The following is a 13,745-nucleotide window of genomic DNA, read 5'->3' as shown; positions in this document are numbered from 1 at the left end:
GGGCAGCATCAAAATGTGGTCGCAAAAATTTTGTTTTCCCGAATACAACTGCTTCCGTCCACCTTCCCCTCCAAAACAAAACAATGTTGAAATTATAGAAAAATATCATACAAGGCACAGGAAAAAGCGTACTTCATAACCCCTTTCTAGAGTTACATAATGTGTTTCTGAAGGAAGATGGACATTGCAATCTTTGCGAAAAAAATTCTTCATGGCGCATTGAGGCATTTTATTTGGAGACAAAACTAGTGGAAGAATCAATTTGGCTACTTTTGGCAACAAAATTCATGTTTTTGTGTTGATATTACAAAGATTGTATAATTTTACAGAAAATTCCATGGTTTTTTATTCATGTCACAATTTTATACATATCTTATATTTATATACATATATACTTTAATTTTTTAGTTTCACTGTAGTATATCAAATTTTATCACCCTTATTCATCTACCAAATTGCCAGATTTTGTGAATTTGAATTCAAACGATAACCAAACGTTCTCTTGTTTCAACGACCAATTCAGTTAGGTGTCCTGTTCTGTGACTACACAAGACTTGCAGCTGCAAATGAAATTCGTTGTAACGTAACGTGCTATGCAACTTTCTACATTCGCAAATTCTTTCGCGTTTGTTCATTCCAACCATCAGGTCTATTTGTGACATTCTGCTTTCCTTATAAGAGCTTGAGTTGTGTATTGAAATACTGGATGTTTCTAACAGTTAAATGGAGGAACGTACCAGAAAGCAAGGCTGGAGAGCAAAGATTCGCATAACCAGGTCACTGTGAATACAAAGATGTCAAACATCTGTTCGCCAGCTTCAGATTCCCTGCATTTCACATTAATCTTTCCTTTGTACGGAGAATGTCTGCTCGTTAGCCATTTTATTTGCCCTAACTTGCGCTGTACGTTTAACTGTGAATAAAAAGATAGGAAAATGTTAGTTAGATAGAACCTTTCTGACTATTTTACTTCTTAACCTCCGGAAAACTGTTTAAATCTACTTCAGCCATCCAGGAAATTTTCTTCAGCCATCCAGGAAATTTTCAGTTGTCAGTTTGTTAGTATTGCTTTCTGTATGTTTAGGCCCTTTTCATTTTGACTCCATACATCGCGCTTCGTTTTGGGGACAGGTGTAACGGGGATAAAGATGGAGGAGAGTCTGCAGCGATGATCTTTGAGCACTTGCGACAAAGAAGATGGAATTCCCGTTGCTTAGCGGGATATCGCGTTTATTTCTCGTAGGATGATAAACTCGAACTGTTCTTTTGTCAATATGCGAGTATCGTTTCTTTTTCAATCCCCGAGAACTGAAGCACCTGCACATAAAGTATCTTAATCACAATGACCTGGTTGGATTAAAGTCGCGAGACGATTTTTAGCATCTGCTTTTGGAAACGTCACTGCAAGTATACCAGAGTTCAGCTCTAATCAAAGTGAATTTTCCTGCACAAACTACTTCGGTGGTTTAGCCACTGCACGCCAGGTTTGCCGTCCACTACGTCACTGGTCAGCCAATTTGACAGGTTTTACCTCGATGATGAAATTATGCTGGTAATGAATCCTGAGGTTTTGATTTTTTGATGTCGACTCGCTGAAATTCAGGAAATTGTGCATTTTACTCCGCATTGTAACCAGAGAATGCAGTAGGATTTTCTGTGCTAATTCTAAGAAGATTTCCGTACGTCACGCTGAAAGCTGTCAAGATATTTTGCAAGGTGCGTTGCTCTATTTACATGTCATTCTATTAGCTGCAGCCTGCATTCAAGCATTGTCTTGTTTTTCTTAGCAGAAACAAATTTTGTGGCATATTCATTGTGGCTCCTGCGTTATTTTTATTGTTATCACTGTGTTTATGATTGTTGAATAAAGATGCAATCGGTTATAATTTGGAGTTGTTTAGTTAGTCCTTCCAAGCACAGTACTTTATGTTCTCGTTCTTGTAATGTGTGTTTTGAAAAGTATTGTTGAACTTTATAGTTTTGATTTTTTGCATAAAAAACAAGATAGCTTTGATGGCAGCACTAAATTTATAAAGATTTCTTTTATTTCCATTTTTTTTTATTCTTTGAATTTTATAGTTTATTTCGATCAAATGTTTAAGGCTTTTAAGATATTGTAGGAGATGGCCAAGTAGCCATTTGAAAAATGCTCAATTCCCGTTGTTTCTTTTTCCAATTGTCACCTTAGCAAATATTTTTTGCCTAAATTTGCTGCACATTTTGCTGCTCTTTATCGGATCGTGTGAAATAAAAACAATTACTGTTGCCTATGACAAAAACAATTACTTGACTCAGATTTAGAAGAATTTTTTGCTAAAATATTAAAGCAAGACTGTATTTTATACCATAAGAAGTATATGTATGACCATCCCTTGTAGGTATAATATTTCTTGTAATTCTCTCCTCAATTGAAATAATTTTCAACTGTGTTAAATTGATTTGCACATTCTCTGCTCCTTTAATACCTTTTTTACCTGAAACTTGATTTGTATTTTATATGTGCAGTATTTCCCAGATCAGCCCAAGGTAACTGCTCAAAATGTTGGTTTTGTTTCATTTATGCTACGTCTTGCAGAAAAACATAAAATGAATGTAGAATACTTCTTAATATCTTATCTCCTTTTTAGCACGCAGTTGCTCTACATAAAAAGACAGAATAGTTTTAGCAGTATTTTTATAATGATATGTACCGGAAAAATGCAGTGCTCAATGTCAAGGCAACATACAAATATATTTTGATATGATTTCGATAATTTTTCTTTGCTCTCTTCTTTCAAGCTACATACAAGAAAATGGATGATTCATACTGTTAGTGGGTTTAAGTCTAGCATTCGTGACGAAGTGACATTTGCAAATACTAGTGACTAAAGGAAAAGCAAAAGTAATTTCAAAGTTTGACAGCAATGGAGAGAGACGCTCGAGAGCTTGGCTGTCAAATGAGCCATTGCCACCTGCTGCATAATCACATTAACAGCCATGGTCACATCTGCTCTGCAAGTCCATTTGGGTCAATAAATTCGCCAGAATACGGCTATTGGCTGTCGTCAATGGCCTACGCCAACGAACTCTTCAGCCATGGGCCATATGAACACTGTTTTCCTCGGCAGTGCTTAAATCGCGAGAGCAGTCGCACTGCCTCGCTGCGGCACTTATCTGTTTCGAACGGAATCAGGAATCTTTGCACGGACAGAGGCGAGGCAGAAACATGGCCCACTTCTCCTTTGTTGCCTGCTCAAGGCTGTCGGCTAGGCCATCATGAAAGCAGCAGAATGCATAATTTTGAATTTTGCTCTTCCCATAGTAATAATGTATTACGTGGTACATACATGCATGATTTCCACGAAATGCGTAGCCAAGTTTACACAGATTCGACGCACGGCGAAACTGTGTTTGAGTTATCGCGTCATCGGATGCTGGGAAGGCGCAATTCCATTTGGAAGTCACAAATAAAAAGGAATGACGTTCTTCCGGAAAACGATGTCAATTTTGAGGACACAGAGGTAGATAGCATGCAGTATTATTCGGATTTGAATATAACATCGACACTTTGTGGATTAGAAGAAGTTTTAACACGATTAATATGGAATTTGAATTAGGTGAACAAAATCAGTTACGCATTCCGGGTCAGTAGATTAGCTATATCGGTCAAGCGATACCAGTGCAGCATATTTGGTACTCTCAAATTTTAAGAAACCACCTTGCTATAAAACTTGTTTCATGGTTCTCAAGAGAACTGCGATATCAAAAGGTACTTCCAGAACTTTATACTTCAGGCCAGGAAAGTACCTAAACATCTGCACTGATTCGTGTAGTTTAAACTCAGATTAAAGATAAAGGTGTTCTGGAAATTTACTATTTGGCGTATACAGTTTAATCCGGTTATAACGTACTTTAAGGGACCAGTGTATTAAGTACGTTATAAGCGAAGTACGTTGTAACGAGGGTAAGTAAAAATTGACTAGAACCAAGCACACCTTTTGCCGTGACCAAGCACACCTTTTGCCGGGACCAAGCACACCAGTATGTTATATCCGAAAGTACGTAATAACCGAGTACGTTATAACGGGATTCTACTGTAAAGCTAACTAGTGAAGGGGTCCCTTAAATTTTTAATGGCAATTTAAGTTTCTTTCCTTCCAATAGTTTATTATTAATGGGCAATTTTCAGCCCTTTTTGCTTGCTTTGCTATCAAGCTCTTTTTAATTGAAAAATATATCTTTAGGACAAAAATTATCAAAGATTATCTAGTTCTTGACAGAATTGTACTTGGAGAATATTTTTGTGAAATTATGATTAAAAAAGCCAGTCAATAAATAAACAATATTAAAATATTTTTACAGAACTTTTCTTTACAAAAAGGCTCTTAATTCCGATTTAATTGAAGAGATTTCAGGGAAATGCTTCTATTATAGCCTGTTTCTTAGAAAATTTGGGATCGAGCATAAGTTTTTGCCATTAAAAGTATTCAACTGAGAATTGATTGGTAATTTTTCAAATTGACAATTCTTGTGATTGCTATGGAAATAGTTGCATAGTAATGGGGAAATTAATGTTTCGACAAGTGTTGCTCATCGAATGAGGTGGGTAGTTGATACGTCTTTTAAAGTAGACGAGAACTAATTTAAATGGGGTATTATTCTGACATCGTCAAAATTAGTCATTAAAGGGAATTAACTGCTTAGAGCAGTTTGCTAATGTGTTTTGAACACAGGTTTACAATTTGTCATTTAATTTCCGGTAAGCATTATAGCCTTCTCGTCTGATTTCGGATAAGGGTAATAATTCAATGTGTCTTTATTGTTTACAATTGACTTATAAGTCAGAATTTTTATTGCAAAGAAGAAATATTTCTATGTGATATCTGCATTGTTAATCGCTCAATCTCCTAGTAAAAACTGTTTTCATCCCCCCCCCCCCTCCCTTCTCCGTAAAGCGGTTATTGGAGCTTCCTGGCTTTAGAGTACAAAATAATCCTGCTTGGTGATAGTTGCTATTGCGATCCAGAAAGACAATTTTTCTCCTGTTTGATTTAAAACACAGCAAATTAAAATGGGATGCAATCCTCGCAACTTCTTTGAGAGTATAATCCGCCGCCTCCATATGAAACAAAACTAATAATTATAAGTTCCCTCTTATTTGAATATCATTTATTTCATGACATCTAATAAAGCTCATGCCGGGTCATTATGCTCTTCCAGTCCAATTTTTATCTTAAAAGCGAACTTGTCTTTTTCTTTACTATTTCAAGCAATGGAAAAGGCTTTGAACACTTTCATGTGTTTTAAAAGTCAAACTAAGAGATGTATTCATTTATTGAAGATTTTTTCACTTTTCGAATATGGAAGCAGTTCTGATTGAAGGATTGAAAACAGTTCTCACAGAAGGTATAATTTCGACAAATGCCATCTAACAACCCGCAAGTTGAATAAGACATAGAAAGTGTTCCGCAGGGATTCTATCTGGAGCCACTTTTGTTCATAAACTACATTAGTACGTTCTGTTACGCTACAGGAGCCAAAGTTATAATCTAACAACGCAAACTAACCCGGATTCATCCCGGTTAAACTTATTCTAGAAGTAGGTTTTCTTTCGTCAAGTTTGTTAAAAACTTGGGTCTTACCGAAAACTTTAACCAAACTGGCTTCAGAACAATGCTGTAAATCCCTGTTTATACAAATCAAAATAACCGGGGCTCGCTCCGGGCGAGAACTAACCAGTCTAGATTTGCAGTGTAAACGCAAATAGAGAGTGGAATAGTACCCCCTTAAACGGTGTCAAAGATTGATATTTCATCTAACTATTTTCCTCAAGAGGAATTTCCAGATCTTATTTGTCGTCTAAGTGGGACTTAGACCCCCTTTGAGCTGCCGACAGGTTTGAAAATTTACCAACAAGCCCTCCTAGGTGCCGCCTTTTTTAACCTACTCTTGGTGCCAGAACCAGGAAAGGAATTGCGAAGGACCACCGTTCTTCCTCTTTTGACTCTCTGAGGCTCTGGCACTCAAGGTTTCCCAGATGGTAAAAATCATTGTTTTTGAAACATGATTGTTTCTCAAAGGGTGGGTGGGGGGTTGTCACACTTCCCACGCCTCCCCCACCTTGACAGCTTTGGGTGTCCAGAATTCGAATTGTCTAATACACGAGAGTACTATGCTCTAATTTAAGTGCACAACACTCCCTTTGTTTTCCTAATTCTATGCCAAAAGTTAACAGTCGGTTCACTTGCATTTATTAAATTGGGTTTCTCACATGTTGTTAATTATTTATTTGCAATCGATGCATTAATAATGAAAACATCGCAATTACGACTTCCCTGTATGCTCTTTTTTATCACCGACGAAAGTCTGTCTTCGGCGGAGGCTTTTCTCTATTTTTTACCTATGTACCTCTAATTTTCAACTCTAATAACCTTTCCAATTTGACTAAATGGATTTGAGCTGAAGCAAGTTGCACGTGGATCTAGCACTACCCATATTACACATTTATCCGCAGCAATAGGTACTTCTGTAGAATGAGGTAACTGCGGGGGAGGCCACAGAAAACCCGAGCGATATCTGCGTTTTTTCAATCGGGCCATTTTTCTTGGAAGTGACTTGTTTTCCTGTCTCTTTCTCACCGCCCTTGGTTTTTGTAATCAAACGTGTTCTATATGCTAAATTCTTTTTCCACTCCATCTATCGGGTCTTACAAAACTAGTGAGTGACGCTGGTTCAATGTGTTACCGCTTTGGTTACTGATTTCAACAGTTCTTATCCCAGTCTCTGTGTACAATTCCTTTAACACTGTATTGATTTTTTAAGAACCATGGTACCCCTTAAATTATTGTGCCATTTTCGCAAAATTTTGGTTGACATAATTCCTCAAGATTTGCTCCCTGATTTTGAATTTTCTAATAATTTCGTAAAATAGCGTATTTATTTGTTTTTTAAGTTATCTAATAAAATGGATATAAATGAAATTGAGCCTTTTTTCGCTACTGCATCTATCGAGCCTATTTCTTGTAATTATTTCATTTCAACAACGATGATGTTCTTGAAATCCTTCCGATTCTTGTTTGCGAACCACCACATATTCTGGACGGCAGTGTCTCTGTTTGCTACAGGCTTTTACGTCACGCAAGGAGTCTTTGCACCGCTTGTTTTAGCTCTTTATTTGCGACGTCATCAGGATCATCGGATTCTTCTTGAAAAAAGTAGGCCCCGTCACTCACCGCTAGTTGCGGAAATGCTGCAATAATTTAGAAGGGTATGGTTATGAATATGTGAATTTCACTATAATAGCTGAACGATCAAAACTGGAAGTCGACTGTGCTCTTATATATTTTGAAATGTGAAGATATTTTCATGTGCGTAAAAAAATTTTGTCCTAATGTAATAACAGTGTATATAGCGAGGAACGAAAGAAAAACATCTAGCTACAAATTTCGGAAGCAAAAGAGGCTATGACTCCTTTGACTGCTATATTTCTAGATGGCGATAACAAGTTTCACTTTGTCTTCAACAGAAGTGTAGTAACCTAATAGGCTATGCGCAGGAGCATTACTTCATGTGACCTATCTCCTTCACATCTTAACAAGAAGCAGTGGCATTTAAATCATTTTCCACCCAAAGAAGTAAGTGGTACGTGAAATATCCTACCATCGATGATCTCGTTAACATAATGAAGCAGCTCTACCACCTCTTGCGATGATGACGTCATTTCACCATCTGCTTTCTTTTCAGCAACGCTGAAACTTTGCTTATCTTTCTCCTCATTAAATTCATTTCTTAGCACATGTTTCTGTGGCTCCTCGTTTACCATACCACTTCTCTTTCGAGCTCGTTTGTTCTGGAACCAAATACGAACTTGTTCGGCGTCCAATCCCGTTTTCTTTGAGATTTTCACCTTTAGTGAATGGTCTGGGTACTGATTTTTGTCAAAACATTTTGCTAAAATCTCCTGTTGTTTTTCTGAGAACTTGCTTCTCTGTATTGGCCTGTACAGAGAGTAGCCATGCCATTGAAAATCCGCCATGATGGTTTTTAAGACTTTCTTAAACTTTGATTTTTCAGATTTGTAAGTTCTGAAATGTTTTGAAGTTTTAAAGGTAGTTTTTTAAATTTCGAATTCATCGAGATTCGAAGTTTTCGCACGAACTAATCATTCGAAGGAGCTTAATTGACTGTGTTCTAACGACTTTAACGAAATAATGTTGACTGTTTCTTTTGGAAGAGAAGCATGGAGGAGCATTTTAGATACATTTGTGTTACGAAACAGCAAATCGCTTAATGCTCCCTGTGCATTTTGGTAGTTCAAGGTTATATAAAAGAGTTAAACTAGGAATTTAAGTGAAATTGTACTTAGGACAATTAACGTACTTGTAAACGACGTTTCGAGCATAGCCCATTATCTAAAAGAGTACCGAAGAGTTGACGTCACAAACATCTATATTTAGAATTTTTCAATTTTGACCATACATCCCAAAAAGCATTATTAAATACTGTAAATATACAGAACCAGTTGGATACGTTACAAATTACCTGAAATATTGCCACATTAGCACAGGCTCTTGCCCCATCAAACCTCTGTAATTTTGTCTTGGTTCATAACTTTTTGGACAAGGCCAGAATAACAGCTATCTGTTAGCAAACGAGAAATCTTTTTTTGGCCATATCTAGCTGATTTTGCATGTTGAATGTATTTTATACTATTCTTCCAGAATATCTGGTCCATAGATTTTTTAAGACAGTATACTTTGGTACTCAGGTTTGACTGACCTGTCTTTTTTATACATAGCACCGTTAAACACACAATGGTATAAACGTAAATTGATACGTAAGCTCTTCTTTTTGATAATAAATATTTAAATGTCTTTTAAATCTACAATACCATATGACTTTTGCAGGCTGACTACCATCCCTATTTTTGGTTGTTTTTCACCATGTATGGTTGCTAGGTTCACCCAAACAAAAACAAACTACAAGTTTTGATTATTTTTTCACAAATACACACTCCAATACATAGCATACCTCCAAATGTCTCTAAAATTTTACATTTTCTGTAAAAAATTGCTAAAATTTTGATAACACAAGCTATACATTGGCTATCATCATTTTCGTGTTTAAGAATTCTCCAAATTATATACGAAGTCATGAAACACGTCTGCACACTATTCACAAAATTTATAAAGAACATTACAAAGCTTTTCCAGTCCTTATTTGTCACAAAATTTGTACCAGTATTCAATGTTTATATTCTATTTTATTTCATCTTATTTCATGAACAAAGGTTATTCTTTCATTAGCAACCAACGATTGCCAAAATCTCTCATTGCCAAAATTATGAAGATTGGCTAATAGTTTATTTTTTTGTCATTACATTTTCTTTGGCATGACCTAGTCAAAGTTCTGTATGTTTTTCATCTTTTTGCTTCAATAATGACGATCTCTTATCTGCATGTCCGTTGACGATTTCTGTGTTGATCACTCGTTGCTGAACTTTTATTGCCTTTTCCTGTCAAGAGAATAGGCCTATTTATAGCTTTATCTTATGTCGGCTGTCGTGTAGTAGTGATGATTTCCGAAAGACTTATTTCTGTTCTGTAGTAGTGATGCTTAAATTCTTATTTCTTGGTAACAAATATTGGGACGGTTTATTTATGTGAATGCCTGGAAAGCTTAAACTTTTTATATGACATCATGCATAAAAAAGGTTGATAGATGGTCCAGCACCGAACGTAGCAGTTTATCTTGAATTTGCAAAACGTAAGTATAGCACAATAACTTCCCGCCTTAGGTTCTCATTTATGATGTTGATTTTCACATTGGAATATTCTAAACTAACCCCTTGTGTCATAGTTAAGTAATTATTCGCTATTATGGCTCTCAATCGTCTCTTTTCTTTTCATCGAAAAGGCCCTTTAATTAAAACGTTTATTGTTTTTTGTCAATATATGAATATTTAATGTTCTTGATAGTTATACTGACGCAATTTTCATGAATAATGTTGGAAAAATAATACTGCTAATATTCACAGCTCGTACACTAGAAATTTTTAGTCAAGGTCCACCATTACTAGCATTGCCTTTTTTCTGTTGGAATTAGTTGTTACAAAGCTTAAATAAAATAAACCTCAGGTGAACATGAGTTTTTCATTGTACACCATTGCAAGCAGGAGTATTCAAGATGAATTGTTTTAATAAGAAACAAGTTATTAATAATTGGTTAAACACGTTCTTCATCTTGTAAAACTTTTGAGTGAGTGAGAGGATGAGTAAAGCAGTTTTATTTCAAATTGTCATACCCTTTTCTTTGGCTCTGGCTTTCTTTAATAACGACAAGACAAGTTTTTCTTCAGACCTCGGTGAAAGTTCGGCATCGCAGCTACACTCTGCATCCGTTGTTGTTGAATGACCCAAATGTAAAGGTGGCCAGAATGGAGGCATATTTGCAAACTGCAAAAACTGGGATGCGTGTGAATGCAATGATTGGGACGAACACAATAGCTTCTCTGTGTTGGATTCCTGAACAGGCTGCATATTAGCAAATTGCGCAAAGAATGCTGGGATATCGAGTGGCTGAAGATCACCCTGAAATTTGGAAGTAATTACAATGAAACCCATGTCTACATTTTAATTGTTTTCAAACACTCTAATACCTTCAACTCTAACTGTAATTTATTATTATTACTTAAATCCTTTGCTAAAGATAGCCTTATATCGTAAATACCACACTATTTAATAGCTCTATTCACAATCCAAAAGGGTAATTGCTCTGTAGATGGAATAGTTTTGACCAACATTTATTTTAATTTTAGGTTCAAATACACCGAGTGCAGATTTAATTTCTGCTGTCAGGGTATGTAGTAAATATCGACGAAAAATTATCGGGAGCTAGCCAATTTTCGAGTTATACATTTGTAAAGCCGATTCTAGGCTGTAGGCCATCCATAACCTTGTACCCGGGGCGTTCCAATTTGTTCTTTTTGAAGCATGTTTATGGCTCAATAATGCCCCTTTACAAGGTCACTGTATTTATCATATTTATTCTGGGTTCAGAAATATCTTTTGAAATAAGGTTGTTGATTAAAAACAGGCCAATATTCATTTCACTTGTTCAGTAAGTTTATAATATTGATATCTTCTTGCTGATGCTCTTTGCGTGGCATACTTACCTGCATTTGATGCACATTCGGCATACCTTTTCTCTTCTGCGAATCTACGCTCATTGCCAGAGTTTCCTCTCGCAGTCTTTTCTCCTTGGCTCTTCGATTCTGAAACCAAACTCTAATCCGCTCGTCAGGAAGATCAAGCTCCTCTGCAAGCGACTGCCGCTTCTCCAGTCCTGGATAACTCGTGTCTTTGAAAACGCATTCTAGCTTTCTTAACTGCTCGAATGTGAAGACTGTTCGAGGCTTCTGGGGTTTCAAGTTTAATGTTGGATCTAAAGATGTACAGGGATGGTTTATTTGGAGCTAGCAATCACATATTCTTCTTCATAATGAAACTATATGTACACCTGATACACATAGTGTAATTTACTGAGCACGTGACCTAGCATGCATAAGGACATTGATCTATATCTGTATAGAAAAACCTGGGAAGGTGAAAAGGTGTAATTTTTAGAGCAAGGAAGTGAGTATTGATAATGATCGATAAGCAGCATTTTTTGCATACATACGAGATATAAACCGTATAGTGCTGGCTTGACTGGTATGTTGCATGCCATGTAGACAGTGCAAGGTTTGGTATTGGAGCTGGACGCTTCTAAGATGCATGAGTTGCAAGTCAAAGTTCTAACTTTCAACACTTAATTGCAGGATCTGTGAAACCTAAAGTTGCAACTTAGAACCGTCTTGTTATACATACTAAACCATCCTTTCCAAAACTGTTCTTGCCTGTGAGTCTGTTTTAATGTATTTTTTGTCATTTTGATGTTTTCTATCTTCCTGATAATAAAACGTAAAGTTTTTTCTGCGTGGTTGTGTATACTGTGTTTTCTTGATAAACGGACCATAAAATTCATGCCTCTATCACCGATCAAATGGAATACTACGTTTTACAAGAGTCCGTATAAATTTTTCATATTCTTAATGCTACGCAATTAACGCTACACAAAAAATATCGCTACAAAAAATATCGAAAACATAAGACAGGTGTTCTTGAGATAAAATAACGCTGGTGCAAGTTGAAACTGAATTACAAGACAGAAAGCAAGCGGCATATCATAGATACATAATTTTATTTGTTCATTCAGGTCATGTTAAGGCAGCTCAAGATAGCTGTTATGGACCTAAGATATTTTAAACTAAGATAAATTTTTGTATTGTGGAGATTTCCATGAATAAGTTTTTTAAGGTTTTTGCTGAAAAAGCATGAAACAGTTTGCACTCTCTTTGCATTCAGGTGGCTCATTCTGTAAGCTTCTTACAACGTCAGTCGTCACTTTAGTTGGAAAAACATCAATCGTAAAAGGCAATAATTAATGTTAGAATTTAACCCCGAGTCAAGACGTTTAAGTATGACGATGCTCTCTGCTGCAGGTGTTGAGCCCGGCCAAGACGAAACCTTAATCTTTTGCAGGATTATCGAAAAAACAAGGAAGATTGATTAGGCAAAAATGAACAAAAAAATGGAAAAAATAGCGAAAATGGTTGAACGTTGATAACAGGATTATATGGAAGAAAGAAAAGAAGTCGGTAAAACCGGCTATTTCTCTAGCCTTCCCGTGCTATAAGGGAGCACAAGCATGAATTGTATGCAACATACCTGTTCTGAAATCAAGACCTGGAACTCATATCATTGTACTTTTGTATAGGCTATTGTGGAATAATTTTATGGATAGACCCTCGAAAAAATTTTCGTCTGCATCGTACTACGACACTTAATATATGAAGAAATTGAAATATACATCGCAACAGTAAGTTATGAAACAGCAAGGTGGCGAGAAACTAGCAATGTTTTTGTTAGTATTTAAGTTTATTTTTCCATGCCTGCAGTTTGACGTACCTTTGTAAGCCAGGCTACACTGACAATCGCTGCGTTTTGAGTGAGCCATGCTATGGGTTTCTAATACGTCTTTGTCTCTGTGCCAAAGAGTAATGCATGAGATCCTTAAATAACCGATGTTCATAGCTCTTGATTTCGAAAGACGGTCAAAGGAACGCTAAATTCGATTATTGAGGAAAAGGTTTCAGTTTCAAATTGACACCGGTTTCATACAGATTTCAGTCTCACTTTCTGTCTTTAAGGCTGTTTCTGTATTTAGCCCCTTCCAAGTTTTGTAATTTTCTCCTTTATCAACCTTTGTGACATAAGAAACTCCTATCGAAGAAGCGTATCAAGCCATTAACCAGTGCGTGTCGCCCTATGCTGTAGCGTATTTATGATTAAGATTCAGGAAGAACGTCGCTGAGAGAAGAGCATGGCTCCACCTATTTTTAAAACATTTTTAAAATCTTTCATTATTTTCAGGGTCTCCGACATAGGCTGGAAAGGGGGCAAAGAGTCTCTAATTGCCCCTTGACCCTCTTTCCAACCTATCAGTGCGTGTCGCCCTATGCTGTAGCGTATTTATGATTAACAATCAGGAAGAACGTCGCTGAGAGAAGCGCATGGCTCCACCTATTTTTAAAACATTTTTTAAAATCTTTTATTCTTTTCAGGGTCTCCGACATAGGCTGGAAAGGGGGCAAAGAGTCTCTAATTGCCCCTTGACCCTCTTTCCAACCTACCTCGGAGCCCCTGAAAACCTTTGATAAGTTTCGA

The 13,745-nt window shown here is 36.5% G+C and overlaps 1 protein-coding gene across 1 annotated transcript; it reads right to left on the bottom strand.

The window, feature by feature from the left end:
• Nucleotides 1-8,656: 8,656 nt before the first annotated feature.
• Nucleotides 8,657-13,428, bottom strand: LOC135687130 (homeobox protein unc-4 homolog). Its single transcript, XM_065203608.2, has 4 exons — nucleotides 12,987-13,428; nucleotides 11,153-11,421; nucleotides 10,283-10,568; nucleotides 8,657-9,493 (listed from the first exon to the last, which is right to left on the bottom strand). The coding sequence occupies exons 1-4, from the start codon at nucleotides 13,108-13,110 to the stop codon at nucleotides 9,429-9,431; spliced, it is 744 nt and encodes a 247-aa protein (XP_065059680.2). The 5' UTR covers nucleotides 13,111-13,428; the 3' UTR covers nucleotides 8,657-9,428.
• Nucleotides 13,429-13,745: the final 317 nt, after the last annotated feature.

The sequence above is a fragment of the Rhopilema esculentum genome, chromosome 20 (assembly GCF_057945365.1).
Source record: "Rhopilema esculentum isolate cy_ngs chromosome 20, ASM5794536v1, whole genome shotgun sequence".
Taxonomy (NCBI): domain Eukaryota; kingdom Metazoa; phylum Cnidaria; class Scyphozoa; order Rhizostomeae; family Rhizostomatidae; genus Rhopilema; species Rhopilema esculentum.
Note: the sequence above shows the minus strand (reverse complement) of the source record. Positions and strands in the feature narration are given on the sequence as shown.

Coding starts and splice junctions, on each gene's coding strand:
- LOC135687130 (XM_065203608.2), bottom strand. CDS start 13,110: ATGAACATCGGTTATTTAAGGATCTCATGCATTACTCTTTGGCACAGA. Junction 11,422..12,986: donor GTGTAGCCTGGCTTACAAAG/GTACGTCAAACT, acceptor GTACATCTTTAG/ATCCAACATTAAACTTGAAA. Junction 9,494..10,282: donor AGCCAGAGCCAAAGAAAAGG/GTATGACAATTT, acceptor TTCTCTTGACAG/GAAAAGGCAATAAAAGTTCA.